Source organism: Trichechus manatus, unplaced genomic scaffold (genome assembly GCF_000243295.1).
Source record: "Trichechus manatus latirostris isolate Lorelei unplaced genomic scaffold, TriManLat1.0 scaffold00157, whole genome shotgun sequence".
In the NCBI taxonomy this organism is placed as follows: domain Eukaryota; kingdom Metazoa; phylum Chordata; class Mammalia; order Sirenia; family Trichechidae; genus Trichechus; species Trichechus manatus.
Window position 1 is genome coordinate 2,152,175 of NW_004444093.1, and position 14,440 is coordinate 2,166,614.

General features: G+C 41.7%; 1 protein-coding gene across 1 annotated transcript in view; it reads left to right on the plus strand.

Moving 5' to 3' along the window:
* CABIN1 (calcineurin binding protein 1) overlaps positions 1-14,440 on the plus strand; it is a 206,852-nt gene that overhangs the window by 23,076 nt on the left and 169,336 nt on the right. The window contains exons 2-3 of the mRNA XM_023740550.1: positions 10,855-10,932; positions 11,472-11,564. Of these exons, the coding sequence (XP_023596318.1) occupies positions 10,930-10,932; positions 11,472-11,564 (96 nt within the window). The 5' untranslated portion in view covers positions 10,855-10,929. The remainder of the gene's footprint in view (positions 1-10,854; positions 10,933-11,471; positions 11,565-14,440) is intronic.

The window sequence follows — 14,440 nt, forward strand, 5'->3', positions numbered from 1 at the left end:
CTTTTGTTGGATTACTTTTTCTTTTTGTCTAGTTTTTTCAGCTATGAATTTAATTAATTGCCATTTTAACCATTTGAAAGTGTAGAATTCAGGGATATTAATTACATTTACCATCTTGTGCTACCATTACCACTATCCGTTTCCAAAAGTTTCACGTTGTTCCAAACAGAAACTCATCATCTCTTCAGCAATAACTCCCATTCTCTCCTCCCCCCAGCTCCTGGTAAACGCTAGTACACTTTTGTTTTCATGCATTTGCCTGTTCTAGATATTTCATATATGTAGGATCATACAATATTTGTCCTTTTGCAACTGACTTATTGCAGTCAACATATGTGTTTTAAGGTTCATCCGTGTTGTAGCATTGTAAGAATGGCATGGTGGCTGTGTCTGACCTCCTCTAACTTCATGAGGGAGAAGGTGAATCAAGATCAACAGCCCAAGGCTGACTGTTATGAGGCAGAGGTCAGACATGCTTCCACCCTCCAACCTTTTTACCAATTCTGACACCAACTGTTGTCCCTCTCACAGCACCCTCTACTTCTCTGCTGTGTTCAATAATTTGTTACAGTGGCCACACGGAACTCACAAATAATACATTCATGGGGTTTATTAGGGAAGTGTTGTAGGGGAAAAAATCACAGTTTAGTAAAGCAAAAAGTTTTACTCGGCATATATTCTAAAGGGCAGAAGTGGGAAATGGACAACCATGCTGCCAGAGCCATGGTCTGCCCGAGCCCAAGGAAATATCACAGAACAGACAAAAGTGGGAAAACCGACAAGTATGCTGCCACAGCCGTGTCTGTCCGAGTCCAAAGACCATTACAGAGTAAGCAAGAATGGGAAAACGGACTAGCATGCTGCCATAGCCATGTCTGCCCGAGTCCAAAGACCATTACAGAATAGGCAAGAATGGGAAAACAGACAAGCATGCTGCCACAGCCGTGTCTGCCCGAGTCCAAAGACCATTACAGAATAGGCAAGAATGGGAAAACGGATAAGCATGCTGTCACAGCCATGTCTGCCCAAGTCCAAACAACCAGTCACAGAGCCATCAGTATATATAAACATTACAAATGGGCAAAACCATTGAAAGCTTAGCCTTTTCAAATTGGCTAGAGACTGTGATCCTACATTTTGAATTGTCTTTCTTAACAATCATTGGTACAGGTTTCAGAGAGTCAGGAGGGTCTTCATTGCTCCAACAAATTTCTATTCACTAAATGCTAATAGAAAAAGACAAGAGTGGAAAGTCTTTTGTGTTCTGTTTGATTGGCTTTATGTGAAATTTTCCCTAAAAGATACTTTCCAAGATTATGTTAGCTATTCTCTTCATACCTCAGGGCCCAGTTGATGTGTCCTTGTAAGTCCTTGTAAGCCCAGCTCCAGCTGGGTCACGTTCTTTATGCTCAAGGAGAGGTAATAATAACTCCAGTATTATTTCCTAAATCAGAAGTAACAGGTTACAGTTCAGATTCAGGAACACCCAGCATCAGTTCTTTGATCTGGACAGCCTCTTCTCAGCCATGCCCGCAGGCATGCCTCTTTCTTGCCCCTCGGCCTCTGCCCTGCTTGGGCAAGTATTACAAAGCTCTTTTAGCTCTGCAGGTAAGTGCCTGGAGGCACCCCACTCTACCAGGAAGCCTCCTGCCTGAAGGGACTCTGTAGGTCAGCACACCCACTGTAACTACCCTGCTCCGTGGGCCAGAAAGCCCTCCGTGCTGTCTCTTGCCGGTCTTATGGCTCAGCTGCCTCTGCTGCTGCCGTTTCTCTGCCACTGCTTCTTGCTGTCTTTGGCTGTCCCTGGTGTCACAGCTTTCTCCCTCTCTGTCTCCTGGGTCAGGGAGGTCTCAGCTCTGGGATCCTGGGTCCAATGGACGTGCTTCACTCCTAGCTCTTTCTTGATGGTAGTAGGTCCCCTTTGACTCTGGGATTGACTGTTCTTTTAAGCCTAGCAGGATGGCAAAACTGACCAATCCCCTTGTTAGGGTTCCCTCCACCTTATTTGCATGGCCCCACCCCTACAAGGGTGCCATGAACCTTATTTACATTATTAGCAAGCCATCCAATCCCTTTGGTGGGCTACAAGCACTTCATTTGCATATTCCCCATCCAGTCATTTGGTGGAAGTTACAAAGACTATGGCTGGAAGGGCCATATTAAGTAATTCACTGCACGGCAAGCATGTATTAGAACTTCATTTCTCTTTATAGCTGAATAATATTGCATCATAGGTAAATACCACATTTTGTTTATCTGTTTGCTGATAGACTCATGGGTTGTTTCCACCATTTGGCTATTGTGAATAATGCCGCAGTGAAATTGGTGTACATGTATCTGTTTGAGTCCCTGCTTTCCAGTCTCTTGGATACATATTTAGGAGTGGAATTGCTGGGTCATATGGTAGCTCTATAAGGAACCCTGGTAGTACAGTGGTTAAACACTTGGCTGCTAACTGAGAGGTCAGCAGTTTCAATCTACCAGCTGCTCTGCAAGAGAAGAGACCTGACAATCTGCTCCCGTAAAGATTACAGCCTAGGAAACCCTGTGGGGTAGTTCTAGTCTGTCTGATAAGTTCACCATGAGTTGGATTTGACTTGATGGTGCACAATAACAACAGAGTTTTGATATATATCCATCTGTAAGATCTCATTACATCGTTTAGACCTTCTATCTCCTTTCTTATTTTTGTCCACTTGATTTGTCTTGTACTGAGAGTGGTGTATTAAAGTCTCCTATTTTTAGTGTTTCTGACTATGGGTCCTTGCATCTCCTGTGGCATTTTCTCCTTAATGTTGGCTGCTTTGTTATTTGGTGCATATTCGTAAGTGTTACGTCATCAGTGTGAATTGTGCCTTTGTCACATTTAACGCTTTTGGGCTTGAATCTACTTTGTCTGATAGCTGGATTGCTACCCCTTAAAGAACTTATTATTTTTACTGAATTATTTTTATATTTATTAAATTTAATTCAATAAATTACATTATTTAAAATTACAATTAATGTATAACATTGATCTTTTTTTGGGGTGTTCAGTTCTGTGAGTTTTAACATATGTATATATTTATTGTGTAACCATCACCACAATCAGGATACAGAATAATTACATCACGGCCAAAAAAAAATCCTTATGCTCCCCCATTGTAGCCCCCCCTTTCCCTTAGCCCCTGGCAACCACTGTTGTATCACTATAGTTTTGCCTTTTCAAGTACGTCGCGTAAATGGAACCAGTGAGTATATAACCTTTTGCACCTGGCTTCTTCCATTTAGCATGATGCCATTGAGATTCATCCATGTTGTTGCTGGTATCAATTGTTTGTTCCTTTTAATTGTCAGTAGTATTCCTTTGTATGAATACTGTTGATACTGAGTAGTATTCCATTATGTGCTGTATCACAGTTTATCCATTCACCTGTTGAGAACATTTGGGTTGTTTCTAGTTTTTGCTGTTGTGAATGGAACCACTCTAAACATTTATGTTGTCTCCATGGAAACACTAGACGAATGCTCTGTTAGAAATTAAAACAAAAATATTATGAAGGAATAATTTTATTCCACGGAATGGAGAAAACAAATGGTGTCCAAATAGGCTGCAGTGTGTGTTCTGCCTTGCAGGGAAAACAGCAGGGTATTTAACAGGGAGAGCAAATGGTTTCACATCAAAGAAAGCGCAGGAGAAGGAAGGGAAATTTATAAGGGGTGGTTAAACTACAGACTTTCTTAACATCAATTTATAGCCTAACACAAATCTCCTATTCCTGATACAATTTGACTAAGGCCATATATTTTTTCTTATATTGTTCTTTAGATGAAGGTTTATAGAACAAATCGTTTCTCATTAAACAGTTAGTACACATATTGTTTTATGACATTGGTTAACAACCCCATGACATGTCAACACTCTCCCTTCTCGACCTTGGGTTCCCTATTACCAGCTTTCCTGTCCCCTCCTGCCTTCTAGTCCTTGTCCCTGGGCTGGTGTGCTCCATTAGTCTCTTTTTGTTGTATGGACCTGTCTAATCTTTGGCTGAAGGGTGAACCTTGGGAGTGACTTCATTACTGAGCATAAAGGGTGTCTGGGGGCCATACTCTTGGTGTTTCTCCAGTCTCTATCAGACCAGTAAGTCTGGTCTTTTTTTGCAAGTTGGAATTTTGTTCTACAGTTTTCTCCAGCTGTGTTTGGGGCCCTCTGTTGTGATCCCTGTCAGACCAGTCAGTGGTGGTAGCAGCTGGGCCACCATCTAATTGTACTGAACTCAGTCTGGTAAAGGCCGTCGTAGTTGTGGTTCATTAGTCCTTTGGACTAATCATTGCCTTGAATCTTGTTTTCTTCATTCTTTTTTATTGTACTTTAGGTGAAGATTTACAGAACAAATAGTTTCTCATTAAACAGTCGGTACACATGTTGTTTTATGACATTGGTTAACAACCCCACGACATGTCAAGCCTCTCCCTTCTCGACTTTGGAGGACCTTTATTTTTTTTCGTGAAAATATACATAAACAAAGATACACCATTTCAAAAATTTCTGTGTGTACAATTCAGTGACATCGCTTATGTTCTTCCAGTTGTGCTGCTGTTCTCACTTTAGATGAAGGTTTACAGAACACAATAGTTTCTCATTAAACATTTAGTACACGTATTGCCCTATGACAATGGTTATCAACCCCACTGCATGTCAACACTGTCCTTACTCAAACTTGGGTTCCCTATCACCAGCTTTCCTGTCACCTTCTGCCTTCTGGCCCTTGTCCCTGGACTGCTGTGCCTCATTAGTCCCATTTGGTTTTATGGGGCTGTCCACTCCCCGGCTGAACGGTGAAACTTGGAAGTGACTTCACCACTGAGCTAAAAGGGTGTCTGGGGGCCATACTCTTGGGGTTTCTCCAGTCTCCTTTAGGCCAGTAAATCTGTTTTTTTTGTGAGTTAGAATTTTGTTCTACATCCTTTTCCAGCTCTGTCCAGAACCCTCTGTCGTGATCCCGGTCAGAGCAGTCAGTGGTGGTAGCTGGGCACCATCTAGCTGCACTGGACTCAGTCTGGTGGAGGCCTTGGTAGCTGTGGTCCATTAGTCCTTTGGACTAATCTTTTCCTTATATCCTGTTCTTTTCATTCTCCCTTGCTCCCAAAGGGGTGAGACCAGTGGAGTATCTTAGATGGCTGCTCACAGGCTTTTAAGACCCCAGATGCTACTCAACCAAGGTAGAATGTAGAACATTGTCTTTATAAACTGTGTTATGCCAGTTGAGCTAGATGTTCCCCAAGACCATAGTCCTCACAGCCCTCTGCGCAGCAATTCAGTCCTTCAGGGAGTTTGGAAGTGTCTATGGAGCTTCTATGACCTTTCCTTGTATGAGTTGTACTGGCTTCCCCAGTATTGTGTGCTGTCTTACCCTTCACCAGTTACCACTTATCTATTGTCTATTTAGTATTTCCCCCCCACCCCTCCCATCTCTCGTAACCAACAAAGATTGTTACTTTTTGTGTGTAAACTTTTTCATGAGTTTTTACAGTAGAGGTCTCATGCAATATTTGTCCTTTTGTGATTGACTTATTTCACTCAGCATAATGTCCTCTAGTTTCATCCATGTTATGAGATGCTTCACAGATTGATCATTGTTCTTTATCATTGCATAATAATCCATTGTGTGTATGTACCATAGTTTGTTTATCCATTCATCTGTTGATGGTCATCTAGGTTGTTTCCATCTTTTTGCTATTGTGAACAATGCTGCAGTGAACATGGGTGTGCCTATGTCTATTCGTGGTTTTCTTCATTCTTAAGGCAATATTTCTAAAGTGAAATGTGTAAACATTCTTGATGTGGAGGTTTGGTGATGAATTGCAGGCTGAATCAAACTTAACTGGAGTCCTTGAAATGTAAAATTGGCCATTAGTTAGGAAAGAGTGGAGATTAAATCAGCTCTAAATCTGAAGTCTTTTGAAATGTTAACATCGCCCATCCAGCTGTGGAGGATTGAGGTAGGGCCAGGTGAACTCCCTGAAAGCAGTTAAGATGCAAGTTTATTTACATAAGTTAAAGCTCAAATCTCTGCACTCTTTGTGTTACAATCAAGACTTTTACAGCCAAGATCTCCCTCCTTATTTTAACTAATTTAATTTCTGCCTAGTTACCAATTTACAGAGAACTAGCAGAAATAACTGTGGAAGAATCCCAATGAGTGAAAATTAATTTGGAAGTCAGAATGAGGATAAGGCTTGATATATACCTGTCCTGGCTATTAAGTTAGTTACTGGTTCTAACTTCATGTAACATTATCAGTAAGGCGCCTTCTCTGGGGGGACAGCTTTGTAAACATTCTTAACAGGCACCAAGTAATTGTTTATCTGGGTTAGAATCCTGACTCCTGTTTTTGTTTTTTTAAATAGTAAAACTTTGACAAAAGGCTGAATGGTTTCTTTAGAAGAGTAGAAATGAAAATCTTGGTTCAGAATGAAATTTTAAATTCTAGGTCTGAAGTCACCTAATTCATATTCCAGCACCTCAGATTCTAAAATTTACATCCACATCATACAGGTTTTGTGTGAACGTTTCTCTAGTGTAAATATCTTGGAGTGGGATCACTGTGTCCTATGGTAAGTGTATGTTTAACTTTTGAGAAACTGTTTTCCAGCATGGCGGTGCCATTTTGCATCCCTACTAGCAATGGATGAGAGTTCCAGTTGCTCTCTATCCTCACCAGGACTTGGCATTGTCAGTTTTTAAAATAATTTGGCCATTCTAATAACTGCATGGTTGTATCTCATTGTGGTCTTAATATGCATTTCCTTAATGGCTAGCGGTGTTAAATACCTTTTCATGTGTTTGTTTGTCATCTGTACATCTTCTTTGCTGAAGTATTTGTTCAAGTCTTTTGCCCTTTTTTAACTGGTGGTTTGATTACTGTTGAGTTTTAAGAGTTCTTTATATATTCTGGACATATCTCCTTTGTCAGATATGTGATTTGCAATTATTTTCTCCCAGTCTATAGCTCTTTTCATTCTTGTAACAATATCTTTGGCAGAGCAAAAGTTTTTAATTTTGGAGCTTAATTTATCAATTTTTTTCTTTTATGGATTGTGCTTTTTGTATCATCTCTAAGGGCTTCTTGTTTAACCCCAGGTTTCAAAGATTTTCTCCTATTTTTTTCTAAAAGTTTAATAGTTTTACATTTAGCATTAATCTATTTTTAGTTAATTTTTATATTAGATGTGACTTCTAGGTCAAGTTTTTTTTTTTTTTTTTGGTATTTGGTTGTTCATTGTATCCAAAAGATTTAGTGAAAAGAAGATTCTTTCTCCATTTAATTGTCTTTGCATTGTTGTCAATAATCAATTAATTATATTTGTTTAGGTCTGCTTATGGACTCTTTATTCTGTTTCATTCATATATGTGTTTATTGCTTTACCAACTCCACACTGTCTTGATTACTTCAGCGTTACAGTAAGTCTTAAAATTGGGAGTGTGATTCCTTCAACATTTTTGTTCATATTTTCAAAATGGTGTGGGCTATTCTAGTTCCTCTATCATTTGGAGAGAACTGACTTCTTTACTATGTTGAGCCTCCCAGTCTGTGAACATGGTCTGTCTTTCCATTTATTTAGGCCTTGGGTTCTTTCGTCAGTGTTTTGTGGCTTTCAGAATACACACTCTGTACATATTTTGTTAGCTTTATGGCTAAATATTTTTTGAGCTTTTGTAAATTGTATTCTTTTCAATTTTGATTTCCAGTTGTTTATTACGATCCTACGCCATTGTGCATGTGGACGACATGAGTTGGGGGCCAACTCGACGGCAGCTGACAACAACAGCAGCATACTATTGCTTTTTTTTTATTGTACTTTAGATGAAGGTTTATAGAACAAACTAGCTTCTTATTAAACAATTAGTGTACATACTGTTTTGTAACGTTGGTTACCAACCTCATGCAGGACCTGTCAACACTCTCCCTTCTCGACCTTGGGTTCCCTATTACCAGCTTTACTGTCAACCTCCTGCCTTCTGGTCCTTGCCCCTGTGCTGCTGTGCCCTTTTAGTCTCATTTTGTTGTATGGTCCTGTCTAATCTTTGGCTGAAGGGTAAACTCAGGAGTGACTTCATTACTGAGCTTAAAGGATGTCCGTGGGCCATACTCTCCAATCTCTGTCAGGCCAGTAAGTCTGGTCTTTTTTTGTGAGTTAGAATTTTGTTCTGCATTTTTCTTCAGATCTGTCCGGGGCCCTCTATTGTGCTCCCTGTCAGAGCAGTCAGTGGTGGTAGCTGGGGACTGTCTAGTTGTGCTGGACTCAGCCTGGTGGAGGCTGTGGTAATTGTGGTCCATTAGTCCTTTGGACTGATCTTTCCCTCCTGCCTTTGATTTTTTTCATTCTGCCTTGCTCCTGAAGGGGTGAGACCAGTGGAGTATCTTAGATGGCTGCTTACTATTGCTTTTTTATATGCTGACCTTTATTCTGTGACCTTGTTAAACTCATTTGTTAGTTCTAGAATTTTATTTTGTAGACTTCTTGGGATTTTCTACATAGACAATCACATCATCTGTGAATAGGGACAGTTTCATTTCTTCCTTTCCAGTCTTTTTGTTCTTTCTTTTTCTTGCCTTCTTGTACTGGCTACGACTTCTAGTATATTGATGAATAGACATGATGAGAGTGGTCATCCTTGCTTGTTCCTGATCTTATGGGGAAAACATTCAGCCTTACACTGTTAAGTGTGATGTTAGCTTTCTTGTTAATGCCCTGTATAAGCTTCAGGATGTCTCCTATTCCTAGTTTGCTGAGAGTTTTTATCATTCATGGAGCATGTGCCATGGGGCAACACAGGGGGTGGGGATCAGAGACGCTCCCTGACGAAGTCCCATTTGGACTGAGATGGAAATGCCCCTCATCACCCATAGCAGCACCATCCACGGTGTCCCAAGAGCCCTCAGGGCTCCTCTGCATGGCTTCCATCTGGCCTGCCCAATGAGGGGCGCCCTGTGAGTGGCGGGTGTCAGTCTTGGAGGAGGACTGATTGAAGAGTTAAGCGTGTCCTCTAGTCTCTCCAGCTCTTGCTGTGTCTTTACGTAGTCACCTTCCATAGAAAGCTGCAGTGGTCAGATGACCGCATCCTCAGAAGTTGCAGAGCCTCAACCTCCTTCTCTCTAAAATGAGATACAATCTCTACTGCACTGGGAGCACCTTGCTTCTCCCTACATGGAGGGCTTGATGAAAAGGAGCCGAGCTGCCAGGATAGTGCTGCCTGCACCTTCATCCCTTCCTTCACTGAGTGCCTGTTTTGTGCCAGACACGGGGAAACAGACAAATAAGGCAGGTCCCCTGTCCTTGAGGAACTTACAGCGTAGTGGGAGGAACAGACCCAGAGAAGGGGTGATTCAAATGCAGAGCTGGGGATATAAAGGAGAGATTTGGGAAGAATTATCTCTTGCTGTATTCAGTCAGTATAAGATTTTCAGTTTTAAAAAACTTAAAAAGTATATTTTTTTATTGTGGTAAAATATAAAATTTGTCATTCTAACCATTTTTAAGTGTGTAATTCAGGAACATTAATTACATTCACTGTGTTGTGCAACCATCACCACTATCTATTTCCAAAACTTTTCAGCACCCCAAGCAAAAATTCTATCCATTTAGTAATAACTCTCCATTTCCTCCTACCCCCAACTCCTGGTAACCTCTAATTTACTTTTTATTTCTGTGCATTTGTCGCTTCTAGGTATTTCATACAAGTGGGATCATACAATGTTTGTTTGTTTGCGTCTGACTTATTTCACTCAGCCTAAAGTTTTCAGGATTCATCCATGTTGCAGCATGTATGAGAACTTCATTTCTCTTTATGGATGAGTAATAATAGTCCATTGTGTGGATGGACCATAATTTGTTTATCCATTCATCTGTTGATGGACACTTGGGCTGTTTCCACCTTGTGGTTATTGAGTATAATGCTTCAGTGCACATTGGCTTACGTGTGTCTGTTTGAGCCCTTGCTTTCAAATCTCTTGAGTATTTACATAGTCGTGGGATTGCTGCAGAGGTGGAACTGCTGTGTTGTATGCTGACTCTCTTTTTAAGTTTTTGAGGAATCACCAAACTTTCCACAGCGACTGCACCCACCAGCGATTGTATAAGAGTTCTAATTTCTCCATGTCCTTGTCAATCCCGTCTTCACTTACAGCCTTCGAACTGGTCTGCCAGCCTCTAATTATTTTTTCTATTATATTTCTAAACCACAGCTTGAAAATTTTTGCTCCCCTGAAAACCCACTGTGGCTCCCTGTTGCCTACAGAATGAAGTTCAGATTTTCTGGCATGGCTCAGGCCCTCTGATGGACCCTAAACCACCTTTTCGCCCTCCACTCACATCCCTTCTCTGAGGCTGGCAGCGTCGTGTCTCCTTGTTTCCCAGGAGACCATACTCTGTCAGCCTCTTGCTTCACCGTCCTTCCACTGTGATGCTTTCCATTCCTTAAGGCTTCACGCGAGTGCTAACTCTGTTGCCTTCCTTAAGTCCTTCCAAGGGAATGTTCTTCTCCACCCTTAGTAGTTGCCTGTGGGTCTTGCTTTATTTCATTTGGCTTTTGGGGAAAAAAAAAAAAAAAACAGTTGTTCATAGGTCTCTTGCCTCTGCTAAGTAGTGAGCCCTGGGGCAGGAGTTGTTCTCCCTATTCTCTGTGTCCTCAGGCCCTGGTGCAGTGCCTGGCAGGGCAGCTGCTCAGGCAGAGGGGCCTTGTGTGCCAGACCCTACAGCCATCCAGGCAGTGTCTCAACAGCCTGACTTGTGCATTGAGCCTGGGAGGCTTGTGGGCAGTGTAACTTCCTGGCTTTTCATGAGCTTCTGTATGTCCTGTTTCCTGTCCAGCAGATTCGTTGCCCAGTGCAGCCTTTGTCAGTGATGGGAAGTGACGTGAAGCGACAGTGCTGAGTCTCTCTGAACATGGTAAGGATGTAGGCCTACCTGTTTTGCTGGCATGAGAGCTCTTTCATGTTACTTCACTCCTGGGGCGAAGGGCACTTTCCTGGGTGGACTCTGAAGGCCCTCACTGTGGGCAGCCTTCTGCTGGGAGGACTGTGGGCACATCTGAGGGTACCCTTCCATTGGCGTGACTTGCATGGCCTCGTCACAGGTGCTGGGAAGGCAAAAGTTAACACATTTTGTTGGAATGTTATTCTAATGCCTGGTCTTTTGCTGTGTTAGGCCATTGTTGGGAGTGTCCCTAGCTCCTGTTCCTTTTGCAGTGTACTCTACCCAGGGCGTGATCCCCAAGCAGACTAGCATGGCCCCAAAGACATGTGCTGGTCCTTATTTTTTCCCTAGATGATCATTTGTTCATTTCCCAGATTCTGAGAAGGACATAACTTTTCAAGGAAGAATACATGATATGCTGAAGGAGAGCTGTATCCATTTGTGGGTTGTGGAAGAGACAGTGACATCTCAACTAAAAGTAATGCTTCTTTTTCCCAACCCCCTATTTCTAGATTCGAATTGCAGCCTTAAATGCCATCTCTACAGTTGAGGATGATCATGAAGGAAGCTTTAAAAGTCATAAAACCCAGACAAAGGAAGCTCAGGTATGTAATCCACGGTCTTTTCACCTGCACTCAGACCTTGCTTCTAATCTCTGTAGGTGGAGCCTTATTTATTGATTTATATTTTTATTTTGGGTGAAAATATATACAACAAAACATACCACTTCAACATTTTTTACACATACAATTCAGTGACATCAGTTACATCCTTCAAGTTGTTACCTTCCATCAACAACTTTTCCAAACCATTTTACCATCATTAACACAAACTCACTGCCCCTTAAGCTTCTCATCTTTCCTTTTGTGTTGCTATTGTCAATTTGTTCTCAAATAGTTAATTTTTAAAAGAGTATATAATGCTGTGGTGAAAAGAGTTCCTTTATGCACCCTTTTGCTTTGGTTCTTTGGAAAAACAACTTGAGATATTTTTCCCCTAAGCCCTGCAGAGTTACCTTTGCCCTAGTTTTCTATGCCAGAGGATTTGTTACTTTTGTCTAGATTGATTGACATTTCCTGGGTAATCGGTAAACAGCTTGTGGTTTGATACTTTTTTTCTGGCCCTGTGCTGCAACCTTCCCTGTGATTGGCCTGTTTTACACACTTTGCAGTGATTGGTCAATATACCTATGCAAGTAGAGTGACTGTAGCCTACTATGCAAATGAAGTATGTGTGGCCTGCCCAGAGGGGATTGATCAGTTTGTGGCCATGGTGGGAGGGTCATGCCTTGAAATTGACCAGGAGTTTGCATATGTATGCAGCTAACCCTACAGAGGTTGGCAGATGTGAAAAAAAGCAGCAGAAGAAAGAAGGAAAGTACAAGCAGAGAGAGAGGAAGCAGGGAAACTTCTAAAAGAACTGTAACACAGGTCAAGGACTGTAACACTAAAGATGGTGACAGGCCTGAAGGGGCCCTGCAGCAGAGTAGTGGTGACAGACCACAGGGCTAAGAGTCTGTCCTAAGGGGACAGAGAGGAGGTTACCATGTCTCAGAGGGAGTTTGCACAGGTGAGAGAGCTGTCCTACACTGAAGAAGGGAGGGATGTGCTCTTCTCTTCGGGGGAAGCTTCCAGACTTTGCCTACATGCTTCCTAATATTGATCATGAGTTGTAGCCTGTTGATCCTGATCCTGAGTTGTACCTTGTTACTTCCTTAATAAACCACATAACTCTAAGTATGGTCCGTGAGTTTTGTGTGGCCATTACAGCAGATTATCAAACCCAGAAGAGAAGTAGAGAATGCTGTCGAAGGGATGACTGGTGTCAGAATTGGTAAAAAGGTTGGAGAGTGGAGGTACTCTGACTTATACCTCATAGGAATCAGCTTTGGGCTGATCCTGATTATCATTATCCTCCCTGACGTTAGGTCTGATGCTACTACTACCCACATTTCACAAATGCTGAATTCAGACATTCTTTTTTAATTAGGATAAACTATTATTTGTTTCAAAGATGACTTCAGGGGATAGTTTCAGTTCAAAGTTTAAAGATTTCCTCAGGGTAATTGTTTGGGGTGGGCATGTGATCCGACCTCAGTGGCACCAAAAAGTCTGGATTCCATGGGAATTTGAGTTTCTGTTTCACATTTTCCCTCTTTTGATCAGAATTCTTCTGTAGAATCCTTAATCTAAGTGTTCAGTATCGGTAATGTGGCACTATCCAGTGCTTCTGACCTCATGTCAAAGGAGGGAGTTGTTCATGGAGGCGATTGGACACACATTCCATTTCCTTCACTGATTCCTGACCTTCTTTCTTCCTTTGGTGCTCCCAGCGAATAGAGACCGATTTTTGTACCTTGGATGGATGCTCGCAAGCTTTTAAGTCCCTAGGCACTACAAAACAAACTAGGAGATAGAACAGAAGCACCAAAATCAATGTTAGGCCAGTTGATTGGAATGTTCTACAAGACCACGATCCTAAGCTTATAAACTGAGAAAACAAATCTTGTGAGGTGTGTGGTTGTATATAGGCAGTATCAACAGCAGTTTTTTTTAAATAGAAATACATATATTGCACCTTTTGCCACTTCAACATTTTTCAGGTGTAGGTTGTTGTTGTTGGGTGCTGTCAAGTCGATTCCGATTTATCATGACCCTATAGGACAGAGTAGAACTGCTCCATAGGGTGTCCTAAGCTGTAATCTTTACGGGAACACTTAACCATTACACCACCAGGGCTCCTTCTTTCAGGTGTATAGCTTAATGATATCGGTTACATTAGTTGTTATTGTTAGGTGCCGTTGAGTCAGTTCCAACTCATAGCAACCCAGTGTACAACAAAATGAAACACTGCTCAGTCCTGCGCCATGCCCACAGCAGTTGTTATGCTTGAGCCCATTGTTGCAGCTCCTGTGTCAGTCCCTGTCATTGAGGGTCTTCATCTTTTTTGCTGACCTTGTACTTTACCAAGCATGATGTCCTTCTCCAGAGACTGAACCCTCCTGACAACATATCCAAAGTATATAAGACGTAGCTTGCTTCTAAGGAGCATTCTGGTTGTGCTTCTTCCAAGACAGATTTGTTTGTTCTTTTGTCAGTTCATGGTATATTAAGTATTCTTCGCCAACACCACAATTCGAAGGCGTCAGTTTTTCGGTCCTCTTTATTCATTGTCCAGCTTTCGCATGCATATGATGCGATTGAAAATACCATGGCTTGGGTCAGGTGCACCTTAGTCTTCAAGGTGACATCTTTGCTTTTGAACACTTTAAAGAGGTCTTTTGCAGCAGATTTGCCCAACGCAATGCATCTTTTGATTTTCTGACGACTGTTTCCATGGGTGTTGATTGTGGATCCAAGTAAAATGAAATCCTTGACAACTTCAGTCTTTTCTCCATTTATCATGATGTTGCTTATTGGTCCAGTTGTGAGAATTTTTGTTTTCTTTATGTTGAAGTGTAATCCATACTGAAGGCTGTGGT